The 22,966-nt window shown below is 40.0% G+C and overlaps 1 protein-coding gene across 1 annotated transcript in view; it reads right to left on the bottom strand.

Annotated features, from left to right (window-relative positions):
- pkd1a (polycystic kidney disease 1a) overlaps positions 1 to 21,378 on the bottom strand; it is a 73,198-nt gene extending 51,820 nt beyond the window's left edge. Inside the window, exon 1 of the mRNA XM_063010939.1 lies at positions 20,852 to 21,378. Within this exon, the coding sequence (XP_062867009.1) occupies positions 20,852 to 21,123 (272 nt within the window). The 5' untranslated portion in view covers positions 21,124 to 21,378. The remainder of the gene's footprint in view (positions 1 to 20,851) is intronic.
- Between the last annotated feature and the right edge of the window lie 1,588 nt (positions 21,379 to 22,966).

The following is a 22,966-nucleotide window of genomic DNA, read 5'->3' on the forward strand; positions in this document are numbered from 1 at the left end:
AACTCCTCCACCTTCCACTTGAGGATGCGCCACAGGTGCTCAATTGGGTTTAGTCCATCACCTTTACCTTCAGCTTCCTCAGCAAAGCAGTTGTCATCTTGGAGGTTGTGTTTGGGGTCGTTATCCTGTTGGAAAACTGCCATGAGGCCCAGTTTTCGAAGGGAGGGGATCATGCTCTGTTTCAGAATGTCACAGTACATGTTGGAATTCATGTTTCCCTCAATGAACTGCAGCTCCCCAGTGCCAGCAACACTCATGCAGCCCAAGACCATGATGCTACCACCACCATGCTTGACTGTAGGCAAGATACAGTTGTCTTGGTACTTCTCACCAGGGCGCCGCCACACATGCTGGACACCATCTGAGCCAAACAAGTTTATCTTGGTCTCGTCAGACCACAGGGCATTCCAGTAATCCATGTTCTTGGACTGCTTGTCTTCAGCAAACTGTTTGCGGGCTTTCTTGTGCGTCAGCTTCCTTCTGGGATGACGACCATGCAGACCGAGTTGATGCAGTGTGCGGCGTATGGTCTGAGCACTGACAGGCTGACCTCCCACGTCTTCAACCTCTGCAGCAATGCTGGCAGCACTCATGTGTCTATTTTTTAAAGCCAACCTCTGGATATGACGCCGAACACGTGGACTCAACTTCTTTGGTCGACCCTGGCGAAGCCTGTTCCGAGTGGAACCTGTCCTGGAAAACCGCTGTATGACCTTGGCCACCATGCTGCAGCTCAGTTTCAGGGTTTTAGCAATCTTCTTATAGCCCAGGCCATCTTTGTGGAGAGCAACAATTCTATTTCTCACATCCTCAGAGAGTTCTTTGCCATGAGGTGCCATGTTGAATATCCAGTGGCCAGTATGAGAGAATTGTACCCAAAACACCAAATTTAACAGCCCTGCTCCCCATTTACACCTGGGACCTTGACACATGACACCAGGGAGGGACAACGACACATTTGGGCACAATTTGGACATGTTCACTGTGGGGTGTACTCACTTATGTTGCAGCTATTTAGACATTAATGGCTGTGTGTTGAGTTATTTTCAGAAGACAGTAAATCTACACTGCTATACAAGCTGTACAATGACTATTCTAAGTTATATCCAAGTTTCATGTCTATAGTGTTGTCCCATGAAAAGATATAATGAAATATTTGCAGAAATGTGAGGGGTGTACTCACTTTTGTGATACACTGTATATATATATATATATATATATATACACAGTATGTGTGTGATTACTATATATGTGTGATTACTATAAATATATATATATGTGTGATTACTATGTGTGTGATTACTATATATATTTATGTATTTGATTACTATATATGTGTGATTATATGTGTGTAATTACTTTATTTATGTGTGTGTGTGTGTGTGTGTGTGTGTTTGTGTGTGATTACTATATATGTGTGTGATTGCTATATGTGTGTGTGGTTACTATATATGTGTGTGTGATTACTATATATGTGTGTGATTACTATGTGTGTGTGTGATTACTATATATGTGTGTGTGATTACTATATATGTGTGTGATTACTATGTGTGTGTGTGTGTGTGATTACTATATATGTGTGTGATTATTATATTTGTGTGTGAATATATATATATATATATACTGTATATATATATATAGTATATATATATATGTGATTACTATATGTGTGTGTGATTACTATATTTGTGTGATAACTTGTGTGTGATTACTATATATGTGTGTGTGTGATTATTATATTTGTGTGAATATATATATAAATATATATATATATATGTGTGTGTGTGTGATTACTATATGTGCGTGTTATTACTATATTTGTGTGATAACTATAACTAACTATAACTATATATATATACACATATATATTTATGTGTGTGTGTGTTTGTGTGTGATTACTATATATGTGTGTGATTGCTATATATGTGTGTGTGATTACTATATATGTGTGTGATTGCTATATATGTGTGATTACTATATATGTGTGTGTGTGATTACTATATATGTGTGTGATTACTATATTTGTGTGTAATTGCTATATGTGTTTGTGTGATTGCTATATACAGTGTATCACAAAAGTGAGTACACCCCTCACATTTCTGCAGATATTTAAGTATATCTTTTCATGGGACAACACTGACAAAATGACACTTTGACACAATGAAAAGTAGTCTGTGTGCAGCTTATATAACAGTGTAAATTTATTCCTCCCTCAAAATAACTCAATATCCAGCCATTAATGTCTAAACCACCGGCAACAAAAGTGAGTACACCCCTTAGTGAAAGTTCCTGAAGTGTCAATATTTTGTGTGGCCACCATTATTTCCCAGAACTGCCTTAACTCTCCTGGGCATGGAGTTTACCAGAGCTTCACAGGTTGCCACTGGAATGCTTTTCCACTCCTCCATGACGACATCACGGAGCTGGCGGATATTCGAGACTTTGCGCTCCTCCACCTTCCGCTTGAGGATGCCCCAAAGATGTTCTATTGGGTTTAGGTCTGGAGACATGCTTGGCCAGTCCATCACCTTTACCCTCAGCCTCTTCAATAAAGCAGTGGTCGTCTTAGAGGTGTGTTTGGGGTCATTATCATGCTGGAACACTGCCCTGCGACCCAGTTTCCGGAGGGAGGGGATCATGCTCTGCTTCAGTATTTCACAGTACATATTGGAGTTCATGTGTCCCTCAATGAAATGTAACTCCCCAACACCTGCTGCACTCATGCAGCCCCAGACCATGGCATTCCCACCACCATGCTTGACTGTAGGCATGACACACTTATCTTTGTACTCCTCACCTGATTGCTGCCACACATGCTTGAGACCATCTGAACCAAACAAATTAATCTTGGTCTCATCAGACCATAGGACATGGTTCCAGTAATCCATGTCCTTTGTTGACATGTCTTCAGCAAACTGTTTGCGGGCTTTCTTGTGTAGAGACTTCAGAAGAGGCTTCCTTCTGGGGTGACAGCCATGCAGACCAATTTGATGTAGTGTGCAGCGTATGGTCTGAGCACTGACAGGCTGACCCCCCACCTTTTCAATCTCTGCAGCAATGCTGACAGCACTCCTGCACCTATCTTTCAAAGACAGCAGCTGGATGTGACGCTGAGCACGTGCACTCAGCTTCTTTGGACGACCAACGCGAGGTCTGTTCTGAGTGGACCCTGCTCTTTTAAAACGCTGGATGATCTTGGCCACTGTGCTGCAGCTCAGTTTCAGGGTGTTGGCAATCTTCTTGTAGCCTTGGCCATCTTCATGTAGCGCAACAATTCGTCTTTTAAGATCCTCAGAGAGTTCTTTGCCATGAGGTGCCATGTTGGAACTTTCAGTGACCAGTATGAGAGAGTGTGAGAGCTGTACTACTAATTTGAACACACCTGCTCCCTATGCACACCTGAGACCTAGTAACACTAACAAATCACATGACATTTTGGAGGGAAAATTACAAGCAGTGCTCAATTTGGACATTTAGGGGTGTAGTCTCTTAGGGGTGTACTCACTTTTGTTGCCGGTGGTTTAGACATTAATGGCTGTATATTGAGTTATTTTGAGGGAAGAATAAATTTACACTGTTATATAAGCTGCACACAGACTACTTTTCATTGTGTCAAAGTGTCATTTTGTCAGTGTTGTCCCATGAAAAGATATACTTAAATATCTGCAGAAATGTGAGGGGTGTACTCACTTCTGTGATACACTGTATATGTGTGATTACTATACAGTGTATCACAAAAATGAGTACACCCCTCACATTTCTGCAGATATTTAAGTATATCTTTTCATGGGACAACACTGACAAAATGACACTTTGACACAATGAAAAGTAGTCTGTGTGCAGCTTATATAACAGCGTAAATTTATTCTTCCCTCAAAATAACTCAATATACAGCCATTAATGTCTAAACCACCGGCAACAAAAGTGAGTACACCCCTAAGAGACTACACCCCTAAATGTCAAAATTGAGCACTGCTTGTCATTTTCCCTCCAAAATGTCATGTGATTTGTTAGTGTTACTAGGTCTCAGGTGTGCATAGGGAGCAGTTGTGTTCAATTTAGTAGTACAGCTCTCACACTCTCTCATACTGGTCACTGAAAGTTCCAACATGGCACCTCATGGCAAAGAACTCTCTGAGGATCTTATAAGACGAATTGTTGCACTACATGAAGATGGCCAAGGCTACAAGAAGATTGCCAACACCCTGAAACTGAGCTGCAGCACAGTGGCCAAGATCATCCAGCGTTTTAAAAGAGCAGGTTCCACTCAGAACAGACCTTGCGTTGGTCGTCCAAAGAAGCTGAGTGCACGTGCTCAGCGTCACATCCAACTGCTGTCTTTGAAAGCTAGGCGCAGGAGTGCTGTCAGCATTGCTGCAGATATTGAAAAGGTGGGGTGTCAGCCTGTCAGTGCTCAGACCATACGCCGCACACTACATCAAATTGGTCTGCATGGCTGTCACCCCAGAAGGAAGCCTCTTCTGAAGTCTCTACACAAGAAAGCCCGCAAACAGTTTGCTGAAGACATGTCAACAAAGGACATGGATTACTGGAACCATGTCCTATGGTCTGATGAGACCAAAATTTATTTGTTTGGTTCAGATGGTCTCAAGCATGTGTGGCGGCAATCAGGTGAGGAGTACAAAGATAAGTGTGTCATGCCTACAGTCAAGCATGGTGGTGGGAATGCCATGGTCTGGGGCTGCATGAGTGCAGCAGGTGTTGGGGAGTTACATTTCATTGAGGGACACATGAACTCCAATATGTACTGTGAAATACTGAAGCAGAGCATGATCCCCTCCCTCCGGAAACTGGGTCGCAGGGCAGTGTTCCAGCATGATAATGACCCCAAACACACCTCTAAGACGACCACTGCTTTATTGAAGAGGCTGAGGGTAAAGGTGATGGACTGGCCAAGCATGTCTCCAGACCTAAACCCAATAGAACATCTTTGGGGCATCCTCAAGCGGAAGGTGGAGGAGCGCAAAGTCTCGAATATCCGCCAGCTCCGTGATGTCATCATGGAGGAGTGAAAAAGCATTCCAGTGGCAACCTGTGAAGCTCTGGTAAACTCCATGCCCAGGAGAGTTAAGGCAGTTCTGGGAAATAATGGTGGCCACACAAAATATTGACACTTCAGGAACTTTCACTAAGGGGTGTACTCACTTTTGTTGCCAGTCGTTTAGACATTAATGGCTGTATATTGAGTTATTTTGAGGGAAGAATAAATTTACACTGTTATATAAGCTGCACAAAGACTACTTTTCATTGTGTCAAAGTGTCATTTTGTCAGTGTTGTCCCATGAAAAGATATACTTAAATATCTGCAGAAATGTGAGGGGTGTACTCACTTTTGTGATACACTGTATATGTGTGTGTGTGATTGCTATATATATATATATATATATATATATGTGATTACTATAGTATATGTGTGTGTGTGATTGCTATATATGTGTGTGTGTGATTGCTATATATATATGTGTGATTACTATATATGTGTTTGTGTGTGATTGCTATATACTGTATATGTGTGTGATTACTATATATGTGTGTGTGATTGCTATATATATATATATATATATGTGATTACTATAGTATATGTGTGTGTGTGATTGCTATATATGTGTGTGTGTGATTGCTATATATATATGTGTGATTACTATATATGTGTGTGTGTGATTGCTATATACTGTATATGTGTGTGATTACTATATATGTGTGATTGCTATATATATGTGTGTGATTACTATATATGTGTGTGTGTGTGTGATTGCTATATATACAGTGTATCACAAAAGTGAGTACACCCCTCACATTTCTGCAAATATTTCATTATATCTTTTCATGGGACAACACTATAGAAATAAAACTTGGATATAACTTAGAGTAGTCAGTGTACAGCTTGTATAGCAGTGTAGATTTACTGTCTTCTGAAAATAACTCAACACACAGCCATTAATGTCTAAATGGCTGGCAACATAAGTGAGTACACCCCACAGTGAACATGTCCAAATTGTGCCCAAAGTGTCAATATTTTGTGTGACCACCATTATTGTCCAGCACTGCCTTAACCCTCCTGGGCATGGAGTTCACCAGAGCTGCACAGGTTGCTACTGGAATCCTCTTCCACTCCTCCATGATGACATCACGGAGCTGGTGGATGTTAGACACCTTGAATTTCTCCACCTTCCACTTGAGGATGCGCCACAGGTGCTCAATTGGGTTTAGTCCATCACCTTTACCTTCAGCTTCCTCAGCAAGGCAGTTGTCATCTTGGAGGTTGTGTTTGGGGTCGTTATCCTGTTGGAAAACTGCCATGAGGCCCAGTTTTCGAAGGGAGGGGATCATGCTCTGTTTCAGAATGTCACAGTACATGTTGGAATTCATGTTTCCCTCAATGAACTGCAGCTCCCCAGTGCCAGCAACACTCATGCAGCCCAAGACCATGATGCTACCACCACCATGCTTGACTGTAGGCAAGATACAGTTGTCTTGGTACTTCTCACCAGGGCGCCGCCACACATGCTGGACACCATCTGAGCCAAACAAGTTTATCTTGCTCTCGTCAGACCACAGGGCATTCCAGTAATCCATGTTCTTGGACTGCTTGTCTTCAGCAAACTGTTTGCGGGCTTTCTTGTGCGTCAGCTTCCTTCTGGGATGACGACCATGCAGACTGAGTTGATGCAGTGTGCGGCGTATGGTCTGAGCACTGACAGGCTGACCTCCCACGTCTTCAACCTCTGCAGCAATGCTGGCAGCACTCATGTGTCTATTTTTTAAAGCCAACCTCTGGATATGACGCCGAACACGTGGACTCAACTTCTTTGGTCGACCCTGGCGAAGCCTGTTCCGAGTGGAACCTGTCCTGGAAAACCGCTGTATGACCTTGGCCACCGTGCTGTAGCTCAGTTTCAGGGTGTTAGCAATCTTCTTATAGCCCAGGCCATCTTTGTGGAGAGCAACAATTCTATTTCTCACATCCTCAGAGAGTTCTTTGCCATGAGGTGCCATGTTGAATATCCAGTGGCCAGTATGAGAGAATTGTACCCAAAACACCAAATTTAACAGCCCTGCTCCCCATTTACACCTGGGAGCTTGACACATGACACCAGGGAGGGACAACGACACATTTGGGCACAATTTGGACATGTTCACTGTGGGGTGTACTCACTTATGTTGCCAGCTATTTAGACATTAATGGCTGTGTGTTGAGTTATTTTCAGAAGACAGTAAATCTACACTGCTATACAAGCTGTACACTGACTACTCTAAGTTATATCCAAGTTTCATGTCTATAGTGTTGTCCCATGAAAAGATATAATGAAATATTTGCAGAAATGTGAGGGGTGTACTTACTTTTGTGATACACTGTATGTGTGATTACTATATATGTGTGTGTGTGATTGCTATATACTGTATATGTGTGTGATTACTATATATGTGTGATTGCTATATATACAGTGTATCACAAAAGTGAGTACACCCCTCACATTTCTGCAGATATTTAAGTATATCTTTTCATGGGACAACACTGACAAAATGACACTTTGACACAATGAAAAGTAGTCTGTGTGCAGCTTATATAACAGTGTAAATTTATTCTTCCCTCAAAATAACTCAATATACAGCCATTAATGTCTAAACCACCGGCAACAAAAGTGAGTACACCCCTTAGTGAAAGTTCCTGAAGTGTCAATATTTTGTGTGGCCACCATTATTTCCCAGAACTGCCTTAACTCTCCTGGGCATGGAGTTTACCAGAGCTTCACAGGTTGCCACTGGAATGCTTTTCCACTCCTCCATGACGACATCACGGAGCTGGCGGATATTCGAGACTTTGCGCTCCTCCACCTTCCGCTTGAGGATGCCCCAAAGATGTTCTATTGGGTTTAGGTCTGGAGACATGCTTGGCCAGTCCATCACCTTTACCCTCAGCCTCTTCAATAAAGCAGTGGTCTTCTTAGAGGTGTGTTTGGGGTCATTATCATGCTGGAACACTGCCCTGCGACCCAGTTTCCAGAGGGAGGGGATCATGCTCTGCTTCAGTATTTCACAGTACATATTGGAGTTCATGTGTCCCTCAATGAAATGTAACTCCCCAACACCTGCTGCACTCATGCAGCCCCAGACCATGGCATTCCCACCACCATGCTTGACTGTAGGCATGACACACTTATCTTTGTACTCCTCACCTGATTGCCGCCACACATGCTTGAGACCATCTGAACCAAACAAATTAATCTTGGTCTCATCAGACCATAGGACATGGTTCCAGTAATCCATGTCCTTTGTTGACATGTCTTCAGCAAACTGTTTGCGGGCTTTCTTGTGTAGAGACTTCAGAAGAGTCTTCCTTCTGGGGTGACAGCCATGCAGACCAATTTGATGTAGTGTGCGGCGTATGGTCTGAGCACTGACAGGCTGACCCCCCACCTTTTCAATCTCTGCAGCAATGCTGACAGCACTCCTGCGCCTATCTTTCAAAGACAGCAGTTGGATGTGACGCTGAGCACGTGCACTCAGCTTCTTTGGACGACCAACGTGAGGACCCTGCTCTTTTAAAACGCTGGATGATCTTGGCCACTGTGCTGCAGCTCAGTTTCTGGGTGTTGGCAATCTTCTTGTAGCCTTGGCCATCTTCATGTAGCGCAACAATTCGTCTTTTAAGATCCTCAGAGAGTTCTTTGCCATGAGGTGCCATGTTGGAACTTTCAGTGACCAGTATGAGAGAGTGTGAGAGCTGTACTACTAAATTGAACACACCTGCTCCCTATGCACACCTGAGACCTAGTAACACTAACGAGTCACATGACATTTTGGAGGGAAAATGACAAGCAGTGCTCAATTTGGACATTTATGGGTGTAGTCTCTTAGGGGTGTACTCACTTTTGTTGCCGGTGGTTTAGACATTAATGGCTGTATATTGAGTTATTTTGAGGGAAGAATAAATTTACACTGTTATATAAGCTGCACAAAGACTACTTTTCATTGTGTCAAAGTGTCATTTTGTCAGTGTTGTCCCATGAAAAGATATACTTAAATATCTGCAGAAATGTGAGGGGTGTACTCACTTTTGTGATACACTGTATGTGTGTGATTACTATATATGTGTGTGTGTGTGTGATTGCTATACAGTCCCTTACAGAAGTTCTGTCGCTTATCCATGTTGTGGAAACAAAAGCTTATAACCTGACTTTAAATTCATCCATTGGTTTTAGAAATGACTCATATGAAAGCTGAAACCCTCCCAAATGAGGTTTAATTTACGAAAATAAATTTGCTTCACTGCAGAAATATTGATCATTTAATGAACACAGAAAGGTCAGATTTTGGCAAGACAAAAGTTTTGTCGCCCACAGAAAGTAATGTGAAAATCAAACAAATAATTACTTCAAATACAAAGATATGTTTCATAACATTGCTAAATGAAGTTGTGGTGCTATTAGAGCCATATTTAATATTTTGTGTGACTTCCATGAGCTTTAAGGACTGCATCCATGCGGTTCCACAATGATTCATACAATTTATTGATGAAGTCATCAGGAATAGCAAAGAATGCAGTCTTACATGCCTCCCAGAGTTCATCAAGATTCTTTGGTTTTGTCTTCCAAGCTTCCTCTTTCATCCTACCCCAAACATGCTCAATGATGTTCATGTCTGGTGACTGGGCTGGCCAGTCCTGGAGCACCTTGATCTTCTTCGCCTTGAGGAACTTTGATGTAGAGATGGATGTATGAGATGGAGCACCATCCTGCTGCAAAATTTGACCCCTTTTATGATTGGGAATGTAAGAGGTAGCTAATACTTCTTGATATTTTAGGCTATTGATATTGCCTTCCACCTTGCAAATGTTTCGCACACCCCCATACTGAATGTAACCCCAGACCATGATCTTTCCACCACCAAACTTGACAGTTTTCTGGGTGAATCTTGGATCCATACGGGCTCCAGTAGGTCTCCTGCAGTATTTGCGGCGGCTGTGGTGTAATTCGACTGAAGATTCATCTGAGAAATCCACCTTCTGCCACTTTTCCAGGGTCCATCCGTTTAGCAGGCTGTGGGCCTTGGCGAATGCCACACGGTTTTTTAATTGCCTTTTGTTTAGTGCTGGCTTCTGGGCACTGATTCGACCATGGAGGCCATTTCGAGACAGAATCCTACAAACTGTTCTAGTTGACACAGGGACTTGAGGTGACCAGGCCTGGTGGAGCTCTGCTGCAGTGGAAGAGGGGCTGGCTTTGGATTTTCTAACCAACGAACGTTCCTCCTTAGCAGTTGTCTTGCGGGGTCTGCCGGACCTGGGCTTGTCAAAAACATCTACTTGACGCTGAGACACATTAAAGGTGCCAGCCACCTCTGCAGTGGATCTGGTCTTCAGCCTCTTGATAATCAAGGCTTTGGTCGCAGGGTGGATTTTTGGCATGTTGTCAGAGGTGAAGTTGCAGTTCAAGTGAAGGTCTGGGGTGCTGGGGTTCTTTTTATACACACCCACTAATTAACCGATCAATTAGTGAGCACAGGTGAGGCTGTAAACTAGGATTGGGTGCATTATATGACGAGGCGACAAAACTTTTGTCTTGGCAAAATCTGACCTTTCTGTGTTCATTAAATGATCAATATTTCTGCAGTGAAGCAAATTTATTTTCGTAAATTAAACCTCATTTGGGAGGGTTTCAGCTTTCATATGAGTCATTTCTAAAACCAATGGATGAATTTAAAGTCAGGTTATAAGCTTTTGTTTCCACAACATGGATAAGCGACAGAACTTCTGTCAGGGACTGTATATGTGTGTGTGTGTGTGATTGCTATATATATATGTGTGATTACTATATATGTGTGTGTGTGTGTGATTGCTATATATATATGTGTGTGTGATTGCTATATATATGTGTGATTACTATATATGTGTGTGTGTGTGATTGCTATATATATGTGTGTGATTACTATATGTGTGTGTGTGTGATTGCTATATATGTGTGTGTGTGTGTGATTGCTATATATATGTGTGATTACTATATATGTGTGTGTGTGTGATTGCTATATATATATGTGTGATTACTATGTGTGTGTGTGTGTGTGATTGCTATATATATATGTGTGTGTGATTGCTATATATATGTGTGATTACTATATATGTGTGTGTGTGATTGCTATATATATATATGTGTGTGTGATTGCTATATATATATGTGTGATTACTATATATGTGTGTGTGTGATTGCTATATATATGTGTGTGATTACTATATATGTGTGTGTGTGTGATTGCTATATATGTGTGTGTGTGTGATTGCTATATATATGTGTGATTACTATATATGTGTGTGTGTGATTGCTATATATATGTGTGTGATTACTATATATGTGTGTGTGTGTGTGATTGCTATATATATATGTGTGTGTGATTACTATATGTGTGTGTGTGATTACTAAGATGGTCAGAAGATGGCGCAATTACCGATGTGGAACTCCATTAAGCCACTGTCCCGCCCCCTACAGACACTCAGCCAATCGTGTGTCTGCGCAGGAGTCAACAGTTGATTAATTCGTTCATCTTTCTTTAATGTCGTGGTCTTGTGGGTCCTTGAACGTGGCAACCCGTCCATTGCAGGGCACCACACATTTATCCATTCTCTCTTTCACACCTACAGGCAGGTTATAGCTGCCAATCCAACTTCTGCACGTTTCAGGGTGGACACCAAACTCCTACCTTCAGTATACTTCAACTTAACCATCCAACTCCATGCAGCTCCGTCTCAGAGCCTACAGGCCCCATGGTGGAGCTGCACCACAGGGCTTATGAGCAGCATATGGTTCTGTTTTGCACACGGATGTTTGGATCGCGCCGTGCTGCCATATAAGGAGCGTCTGCCCCCTTTTGGGGGACCGAACCAGAGGAACGAGCGGAGAAGGAAACAGAGCGGCCGTCTGTTCACAGAGAGTGATGAGGGACAGAATAACAGAAACACGAACCAACGAGACGCTGCGAACAACTACAGTGATAATAAACACACACACACACACACACACACACACACACACTCACACACACACGACCAGGTCAGCTGAAGTCTTAGCCTGGACGGTTACGCGCCAGCTCACTAAACTCTCTCGCTCTCTCTCTCTCCTCGCTCTCTCTCTCTCTGATGTGGTCGAGAGAAGAACGAAGAGAAAAACCAGATGAACGACGTCAAGTTTATATTCAAATGTTCCAGAGGAGGAGCGCCGCATCACTCCGTGTGTGTGTGTGATTACTATATAAATATATATGTGTGTGTGATACTATATATCTCTGTCTGATTACTATGTGTTTGTACTGTATATATACTGTATGTCTGTGTGTGATTGCTATAAGTGTGTGATTACTATATATATATATACACAGTATATATATATATATATATATACACATACACACAGTATGTGTGTGTGAATACTGTGTATTTATGCAGTATGTGTGTGATTACTATATATATATGTGTGTGTGTGACTACTACATATATATGTGTGTGTGATTACATATATATATATATATATATATATACAGTGTATCACAAAAGTGAGTACACCCCTCACATTTCTGCAAATATTTCATTATATCTTTTCATGGGACAACACTATAGACATGAAACTTGGATATAACTTAGAGTAGTCAGTGTACAGCTTGTATAGCAGTGTAGATTTACTGTCTTCTGAAAATAACTCAACACACAGCCATTAATGTCTAAATAGCTGGCAACATAAGTGAGTACACCCCACAGTGAACATGTCCAAATTGTGCCCAAATGTGTCGTTGTCCCTCCCTGGTGTCATGTGTCAAGGTCCCAGGTGTAAATGGGGAGCAGGGCTGTTAAATTTGGTGTTTTGGGTACAATTCTCTCATACTGACCACTGGATAATCAACATGGCACCTCATGGCAAAGAACTCTCTGAGGATGTGAGAAATAGAATTGTTGCTCTCCACAAAGATGGCCTGGGCTATAAGAAGATTGCTTACACCCTGAAACTGAGCTACAGCATGGTGGCCAAGGTCATACAGCGGTTTTCCAGGACAGGTTCCACTCGGAACAGGCTTCGCCAGGGTCGACCAAAGAAGTTGAGTCCACGTGTTCGGCGTCATATCCAGAGGTTGGCTTTAAAAAATAGACACATGAGTGCTGCCAGCATTGCTGCAGAGGTTGAAGACGTGGGAGGTCAGCCTGTCAGTGCTCAGACCATACGCCGCACACTGCATCAACTCGGTCTGCATGGTCGTCATCCCAGAAGGAAGCTGACGCACAAGAAAGCCCGCAAACAGTTTGCTGAAGACAAGCAGTCCAAGAACATGGGTTACTGGAATGCCCTGTGGTCTGACGAGACCAAGATAAACTTGTTTGGCTCAGATGGTGTCCAGCATGTGTGGCGGCGCCCTGGTGAGAAGTACCAAGACAACTGTATCTTGCCTACAGTCAAGCATGGTGGTGGTAGCATCATGGTCTTGGGCTGCATGAGTGTTGCTGGCACTGGGGAGCTGAAGTTCATTGAGGGAAACATGAATTCCAACATGTACTGTGACATTCTGAAACAGAGCATGATCCCCTCCCTTCAAAAACTGGGCCTCATGGCAGTTTTCCAACAGGATAACGACCCCAAACACAACCTCCAAGATGACAACTGCCTTGCTGAGGAAGCTGAAGGTAAAGGTGATGGACTAAACCCAATTGAGCACCTGTGGCGCATCCTCAAGTGGAAGGTGGAGGAGTTCAAGGTGTCTAACATCCACCAGCTCCGTGATGTCATCATGGAGGAGTGGAAGAGGATTCCAGTAGAAACCTGTGCAGCTCTGGTGAATTCCATGCCCAGGAGGGTTAAGGCAGTGCTGGATAATAATGGTGGTCACACAAAATATTGACACTTTGGGCACAATTTGGACATGTTCACTGTGGGGTGTACTCACTTATGTTGCCAGCCATTTAGACATTAATGGCTGTGTGTTGAGTTATTTTCAGAAGACAGTAAATCTACACTGCTATACAAGCTGTACACTGACTACTCTAAGTTATAACCAAGTTTCATGTCTATAGTGTTGTCCCATGAAAAGATATAATGAAATATTTGCAGTAATGTGAGGGGTGTACTCACTTTTGTGATACACTGTATGTGTGTGTGTGATTACTGTATATATATATATATATACGTATGTGTGTGATTTATATATATATATATATATACAGTGGGGAAAATAAGTATTTGATCCCCTGCTGATTTTGTAAGTTTACCCCCTTACAAAGACTTGAACAGTCTATAATTTTTATGGAAGGTTTATTTTAACAGAGAGAGACAGAATATCAACAAAAAATCCAGAAAAAAAACATTAAATAAAAGTAAAAGCTCCCTTGAGATCATTGACAAGCTCCTCCCGTGTAATTCTGGACTGACCTCACCTTTCTCAGAATCATTCTTACCCCACCAGGTGAGATCTTGCATGGAGCTCCAGAGTGAGGGTGATCGACTGTGATCTTGTATTTCTTCCATTTTCGAATGATCGCACCAACAGTGGTCTCTTTCTCACCAAGCTTCTTGCTGATGGTCTTGTAGCCCATTCCAGCCTTGTGCAGGTCTACAATCTTGTCCCTGACGTCCTTTGATAGCTCTTTGGTCTTGCCCATGGTGGTCGAGAGATTTGAACGGAAGAAACTGATTCTGTGACAGGAGTCTTTTATACAGGGACAGGACTAATTTGTAGCCTCATGGGCACATAACCGGTCTGTGGGGGTCAGAATTCTTGCTGGTTGGTAGGGGATCAAATACTTATTTCCCTTAATTAAATACAAATTAATTTATAACTTTTATTTAATGTTTTTTTTCTGGATTTTTTGTTGATATTCTGTCTCTCTCTGTTAAAATAAACCTTCCATAAAAATTATAGACTGTTCAAGTCTTTGTAAGGGGGTAAACTTACAAAATCAGCAGGGGATCAAATACTTATTTCCCCCACTGTATGTGTAATTTATATATATATATATATATGTGTGATTACTGTGTATTTATACAGTATGTGTGTGTGATTACTAATGAATATTTATGTGTGAGTATTATATATATATGATTACTATATGTATATACAATATGTGTGTGATTACTGTGTGTGTGTGTAATTATATATATGTATATTTATGTGTGTGTGATTACTAATGACTATATGTGGTGTGTGATTAGTATATGGTGCGCTGTATGTGTGTGATTACTAATGACTATATGTGGTGTGTGATTAGTATATGGTGCGCTGTATGTGTGTGATTACTAATGACTATATGTGGTGTGTGATTAGTATATGGTGCGCTGTATGTGTGTGATACTATATGTGTGTGATTAAATATGTATATTCATGTGTGTGATTACTAATGACTATATGTGGTGTGTGATTAGAATATGTTACGCTGTGTGTGTGTGTGTGTGATTACTATAGTCTAAACAGACCACATACTACAGTCATATCGCGTCAACACCCGCCGCAGGCCTTCGCCACGCTTTGTTTTATTAACAGTCGGATTTCCCAGTCCGCACCAGTCCTGAGACCCTTTAACTGAAATACGTGATTGTGTGTATGCAAGCATGTATCTGAATGAAATGAATGAGTGACTCAGATCAAACAAACGCTCCGCTAACTGTACGCATTACTCAGCTAATCATTCGCTAACCGGTGCGTTATATCACTCAGACAGTGTTGTGTTGATCTGGTGAGGCTTCTGTTTCAGTTTTACCGCTGTGTGACTCACTCAGACCCAAACGCTGCGGCTGGATCGCCACGATTTTCCAGGATGATCAAAAGTATTTGGACGCCCCGTCTAATGATCGAATATCACGTGTTCCAGCCACAGTCCAGTACCGTAACCTGTGGGCAGTTACCCAGGAGCACTAAAACATCCCATAATGCCCTGCACACGAGTCCAATAACACAGCAGTTCCAGTCGTTAATCCATCACTGACTGGTCTCCATTATTTTTAAATTCCACTATAAACTCCAGCCCTCAGGAGCGACAAAAGACTCTTTGTACTCGACACACACCGTGTGTGTGTGTGTGTGTGTGTGTGTGTGTGTGTGTGTGTGGGCGGTCAGAGTCTGGTCAGCTTTCTAACAGTGAGGCAGTACAGGCTGGTTTATGCTTCATCAGAAGGACCTTCCACTGACTTATGTGTGACCTTTCCAGCTACAACAACAAGACTTCGAAGCATGTCTGTGGGAATTTGTGCCCTTTCAGTCAAAAGAGTGTTTGTATGGGTCGCGCCCCCCCCCCCCCCCCCCCCCCCCCCCCCCCCCCCCCCCCTCTCTTTCTGGAATGTTAGTTTATCCAGAGAGGGATGATGTCATAATGTGAGAAGCTTAGAAAATACACACACACACACACACACACACACACACTCATACCTAGGGGGGCTCCCGGAGGAAATCCACACAGACACGGGGAGAACATGCAAACTTCGAACCCCAGACCTTCTTGCTGTGAGACGACAGTGCTATACCTTTTTATTATTATTATTATTATTTTATTATTATTATTATAATTATTATTTATTATTATTATTATTATTTTATTATTATTATACTATTATTATTTATTGTTATTTATTGTTATTATTATTTATTAATAATAATTATTTATTAATTTATTATTATTATTATTATTTATTATTTACAACAATAATTATTTATATTATTATTATTATTTACAACAATAATTATTTATATTATTATTATTATCATTTTTATTCACTATTATTTATTATAAATATTTATTAATTATGATTATTTATTTATTTTTATTATTACTATTTTTTTATTACTATTATTATTTATTTATTACAACAATAATTATTTATCTATTTTTATTATTATTATTATTTATTTATTTGTGAGATTACTATAATTGTATTATTATTATTTATTAATTATAATTTTTATTACTTTATTATCATTATTATTTATTAATTATAATAAATATATATTTTTTATTTGTATTATTTATTTATATTACTTTTTTTAGCACAAATCGTGACACCATTTATGGGCGTGTTCAGTCGCAGAGCAAAAAGGGGAGCAAGAGCGCCCTCGTCGACGCATCCTTGGTTCCAGTAAAGACTGGCGCCAACATGGGCCGGTTCTCTAAACAGCACCAAGGTTCTAGGGAGCCGGAACTGAACCAGTTCAAGATCCAGTTGTCCTGCCAGGCTAGCAGAATGCCAACGTGCGAACTCACCCTTATGTTTGACGCTCAGCCGTTTGATCAGATGGTTGTTGGTGGCACTCAAACCAACAACCTTCTGATCAAATAACTTTAGATCTTGAACTGGATCTTGAACTGGTTCCAATCAGGCTTCACAGAACCCTGGTGCTATTCAGAGAACCGTCCCACTTTGGCGCCATCTATTATAAAAGTCACCAGCAGAGGGCGCTGCACAGCACACAAGCGCAACAGTACCAGAACAACCCGATATTTTCGGTTCCCGGTTCTGAACCAGTTTAGGTGCGAGAACCGAAACGGAACCGGTTCCACGTTGGTTCCAGTGTGAGGCTCCGTTTCAGTCCTGATGTGTGAATGTTTGTACAGACCGGTTTACTGAGTAACCAGCGAGAGTCCAAACGGGAACTGTGTGTGTGTGTGTGTAATAATAAACAGAGTGTGATCTGTACAGTTCACTGAGCACAGCAGGACTGAATTCTCTCCCAGTGTGTGTGTGTGTTTCCATGGATATTCATCTGTTCAGCAACAAACACACCTGTCTGACACACACACACACACACACACACACACACACACACACACAGCACAAGGATACTGTACTCATAACAACACCAGCTCATCTCAAGATAATGAAGCTTTCCTGACCAAAATCATCACCTTCCACTGACTGAGCACAAATTCCCACACACACACTTCAAAGTCCTGTGAGAGCTTTTGTCTCTGTTTTATTACTGTTTGTTTTCTAAACGGGACGTCCGACAAGATCACGGTCAGGCGTCCGAATACTTTTACACACTGTCAGGGTCGCCCGGAGTGCATGTGATTTAATTGTTATTATTCTATTCTATTCTATTCTATTATTATACTATTATTATTATTATATTATTAATATTATTATTGTTATTATTATTATTAATATTATTATTATCATTATTATTAGTGTTGTTATTATTATTTTATTGTTATTATTGTTGTTATTACTGTTATTATTATTATATTTATATTTTTCTTTTCTAATTATTATTATTATTATTGTTATTATTATTATTATTATTATTGTTGTTGTTATTCTTATTGTTATTTTATAATAATAATTACTATTATAAATACTTATTTTTAGCTGTTTATTATTATTATTGTTGGTGTTAGTATTTTTTTATTATTTTTTAAATAATAATAATAATGTTTATTTATTTTTATATCAATATTAAAATATTATTAGTCATTGTTTTTATTACTATTATTATTGCTGTTATTTTTAGTTTTTATTATAATATTAATGATTATTATTTTTTCTAATAAATAATTTTTATTATTTATTTTTAGTTTTATTATTTTATTGTTTTTTATAATAATAATAATTATTCTTATTTTATTGTTTTTTATAATTATAATTATAATTATTTATATTTTTTTATTTATTTATGTTTATAATTATTTTTATTATTATTATTTATTTATATTTATTTATTTTTATAATTATTTTTATTATTATTATGTATTTATATTTACTTATTTTTATAATTATTTTGATGATTATTCTTTATTTATATTTATTTATTTTTGACGCTCTCGGCGGCGCTGCCGGGCGGTCCGGCGGTTTTTCCCTCCAGTGGAATGAAGCAGGCTAATGGCTAACACATGCACACGCGCGCTCCAGAACACAATGTTCCCTCCGCTGAGGGGCGGCGCAGGAGTCTCACAGCCGAGTCCCAGCCGAGTCTCACAGCCGAGTCTCACAGCCGAGTCCCAGCCGGACCCGCGTCTGGCTCTCAGACTCAGAACCAATCAGGAGCACTTTTATACCACACGTCCATTTTACACACAGAGCCACAATGAAACAGCTCACACTGAAGATGCTGCTGTCCAGCCTGAAAATACAGCCACGCTACAGCGGCCAGGGTCAAATGTACGTGTCAGAAATTACTGTTAAAATGATGTCCAAATATATGTGTCCTTATTTACACTAAAACACTACTTAGTTCCAAACTATTAGCAAATATGTTCGTCCGAAGCTTTAACGTGAGCCGAATGGGCACAAATTCCCACACACAGACACACTTCAGTACTAAAGTCTTAAGTGGCTGTTGATCTAGTGACGGTCGCTCTGCTTTTGGACCCGGACGTCCGACAAGCTCACGGTCAGGCTCACTACTATTGTTAGTAGCAGTAGTATTACTAGTAGTAGTGATTGTGGTATTAGCGGTAGTACTAGTAGCAGTAGAAGTATTACTATTAGTAGTAGCACTAGTAGCATTAGTTGTAGTTGTGGTATTACTAGTAGTACTAGTAGCAGTAGAAGTAGTATTATTATTAGTAGTAGAAGTACTAGTAGTATTAGTTGTAGCTGTGGTATTAATAGTAATACTAGTAGTAGTAATTGTGGTATTAATAATAATACTAGTAGTAGTTGTGGTATTAATAATAATACTAGTAGTAGTATTAATAGTAGTATTAGTAGTAGTAGTTGTTGTGGTATTAATAGTAGTATTAGTAGTAGTAGTGGTATTAGTAGTAATACTAGTAGTATTAGTATTAGTAGTAGTATTAGTAGTAGTATTAGTAGTTGTGGTATTAATAGTAGTATTAGTAGCAGGAGAAGTATTATTATTATTAGTAGAAGTACTAGTAGTATTAGTTGTAGTTGTGGTATTAATAGTAATACTAGTAGTATTAGTTGTGGTATTAATAATAATACTAATAGTAGATGTGGTATTAATAGTAAGACTATTAGTAGTAGTAGTAATTGTGGTATTAATAGTAGTATTAGTAGTAGTTGTGGTATTAATAGTAGTAGTAGTAGCAGTAGTACTTGTGGTATTAATAATAGTACTACTAGTAGTAGTAGTTGTGGTGTTAATAGTAACACTACTAGTAGTAGTAGTTGTTGTGGTATTAATAGTAAGACTAGTAGTAGTAGCAGTAGTACTTGAGGTATTAATAGTAGTACTACTAGTAGTCGTAGTTGTGGTGTTAATAGTAAGACTAGTAGCAGTAGAAGTATTATTATTATTACTAGTAGTACTAGTAGCAGTAGAAGTATTAGTAGCAGTAGTAGTAGTACTAGTAGAAGTATTATTATTATTTCTAGTAGTACTGCTACTAATAGAAGTATTATTACTAGTAGCAGTAGTAGTACTACTAGAAGTATTAGTAGTAGTAGTAGTAGTAGTACTACTACTAGTAGAAGTATTATTACTAGTACTAGTAAGTAGTAATTGATGGGTTTTGCTAATTGTAACTAATTGTTTCATGCTTGTCAGGGCAGCAGTGGGTTCGGCACCACCCGGAAACACCCAGTACACCCAGTACAGGACACAGACCCATCACAGGGCGACACACTCACATTCAGTCACTGACTCACTCACGACTGTGACGCACATGATATCAGACAGTCCACCTACTGGCATGTAATGTGCTGGAACGGTGGGAGACAGCTAGAGTACCTGGTGAGAATCCAACCAATCAGGTTTCTTACAGACAGTAAACACAGGATGAAAAGCTGCTCTATAGGACCCTGGACCTTCCCTAAACTGTGTATCGATGTATTACACCTGTTAGAAACACATGAACTCAGTGTGTGTGTGTGTGTGTGTGTGCGTGAGTGTGCGCGCGCGGACTTACAGTGTGTGCGTGTCCGTGGGCAGCTCGGTAACGGACGGGCTCCACTCCAGCGCGCGGCCCGAGCAGTTCACCACGCACGCTCCGAGATCCGCGTGCGCCGCCACGGTGCACGAGCAGTTCCCGGGACACGGGCTGCACGCGCCCGTCTCTCCCGCCGCCGCCCCGAGACCCGCGAGCGCGAGCAGCAGCAGCAGCAGCAGCGGCGGCGCGAGCGCACACAAACAGACGCCATGTTTTCTCCCGGAGCCCGTGAGTCCGTTTCTACACGGCATCGCTCCAGTCACATCGCGTCCAGCTTCTCCTCCACAGCTTCTCCCTTCTCATCAGAACACCAGCACGCGCCCAACGAACTTCTGATCTTCTCTCCTGGTTCTTCTGATCCCGCTGTTCGGTTCCTCGGGTTCGGTGATGCTGACGTCCCCTCTGCTGCACCGTTAACGGAACTGAGGGAGGAAAAGAAAACTCCAAAAAAACTCCACAAGTTCCTCCAGAACTTCCTCTCCTCCTCCTCCTCCTCCTCCTGCTGCTGTGCTTCATACCGCAGTGGCCACTGGAGGAGATGTGGAGCCACAACCAGAAAAAGTTTGGACACCGGTGGAAATTCGTGGGTGTCAAATATGATCCACAGTACGTGGAAAAAATGTTGGGACAACACCAGTGTTTATACATCAAAGAATTTGGTACATTCTCATCCCCTTTGTGTCCTTTTGCTCTCGTCCCTTTCACCTTTTTACTAGTTACACTAGTAGACGTATTAGTAGTAGTAGTTAGTACTAGTAGTAGTACTAGTAACAGTAGAAGTAGTAATCTAATTAATATTACTAACATAAGTAGAAGTATTAGTAGTCATAGTTAGTACTACTGGTAGTAGTACTACAGTAGTAACAGTAGTAGAATTATTATATATATATATAATTAATACTAGCTACAGTAGTAATGTAGAAGTAGTTAGTACTACTAGTAGTTGTACTAGTAACAGTAAAAGTAGTATTATTAGTAGTACTAGTAACAGTAGAAGTGTTATTAGTAGTAGTTATAGTTAGTATTACTAGTAGTAGAGACAGAAGGAGTATTAGTAGTATTAGTACTACTAGTAGTAGTAAAAGAAGAAGCATTATTATTAGTGTTAATTAAAATTATTAGTATTTTTAGTTAGTAGTATTACTAGTAGTAGAAGCAGTAGATGTAGTAGTAATAGTAGAAGTATTATATATATATATAATTAATACTAGCTACAGTAGTAATGTAGAAGTAGTTAGTACTACTAGTAGTTGTACTAGTAACAGTAAAAGTAGTATTATTAGTAGTAGTACTAGTAACAGTAGAAGTGTTATTAGTAGTAGTTATAGTTAGTATTACTAGTAGTAGAGACAGAAGGAGTAGTAGTAGTATTAGTACTACTAGTAGTAGTAAAAGAAGAAGCATTATAATTAGTGTTAATTAAAATTATTAGTATTTTTAGTTAGTAGTATTACTAGTAGTAGAAGCAGTAGATGTAGTAGTAATAGTAGAAGTATTATTAGTAGTTATAGTTAGTAGTATTACTACTAGTAGAAGTAGTAGTATTAGTACTAGTAGTAGAAGAAGTAGTAGTAATAGTAACAGTAGAAGTATTATTAGTAGTTATATTTAGTAGTATTACCAGTAGTAGAAGCAGTAGTAGTATCAGTAGAATTATTATTAGTAGTAGTTATAGTTAGTAGTATTACTAGGAGTAGAAGAAGTAGAAGTAGTAGTATCAGTAGAAGTATTATTAGTAGTTCAATTTAGTAGTATTACTAGGAGTAGAAGCAGTAGTAGTAGTATCAGTAGAAGTATTATTAGTAGTTATATTTAGTAGTATTACTAGGAGTAGAAGCAGTAGTACTAGTAACAGTAGAAGTATTATTAGTAGTTATATTTAGTAGTATTACTAGGAGTAGAAGCAGTAGTAGTAGTAACAGTAGAAGTATTATTGGTAGTTATATTTAGTAGTATTACTAGGAGTAGAGGCAGTAGAAGTAGTAGTGTTAGTACTAGTAACAATAGAAGTAATATTAGTAGTTATAGTTAGTAGTATTACTAGGAGTAGAAGCAGTAGTAGTAGTAACAGTAGAAGTATTATTAGTAGTTATA

The sequence above is a fragment of the Trichomycterus rosablanca genome, chromosome 15, assembly GCF_030014385.1.
Source record: "Trichomycterus rosablanca isolate fTriRos1 chromosome 15, fTriRos1.hap1, whole genome shotgun sequence".
Classification (NCBI taxonomy): Eukaryota; Metazoa; Chordata; class Actinopteri; order Siluriformes; family Trichomycteridae; genus Trichomycterus; species Trichomycterus rosablanca.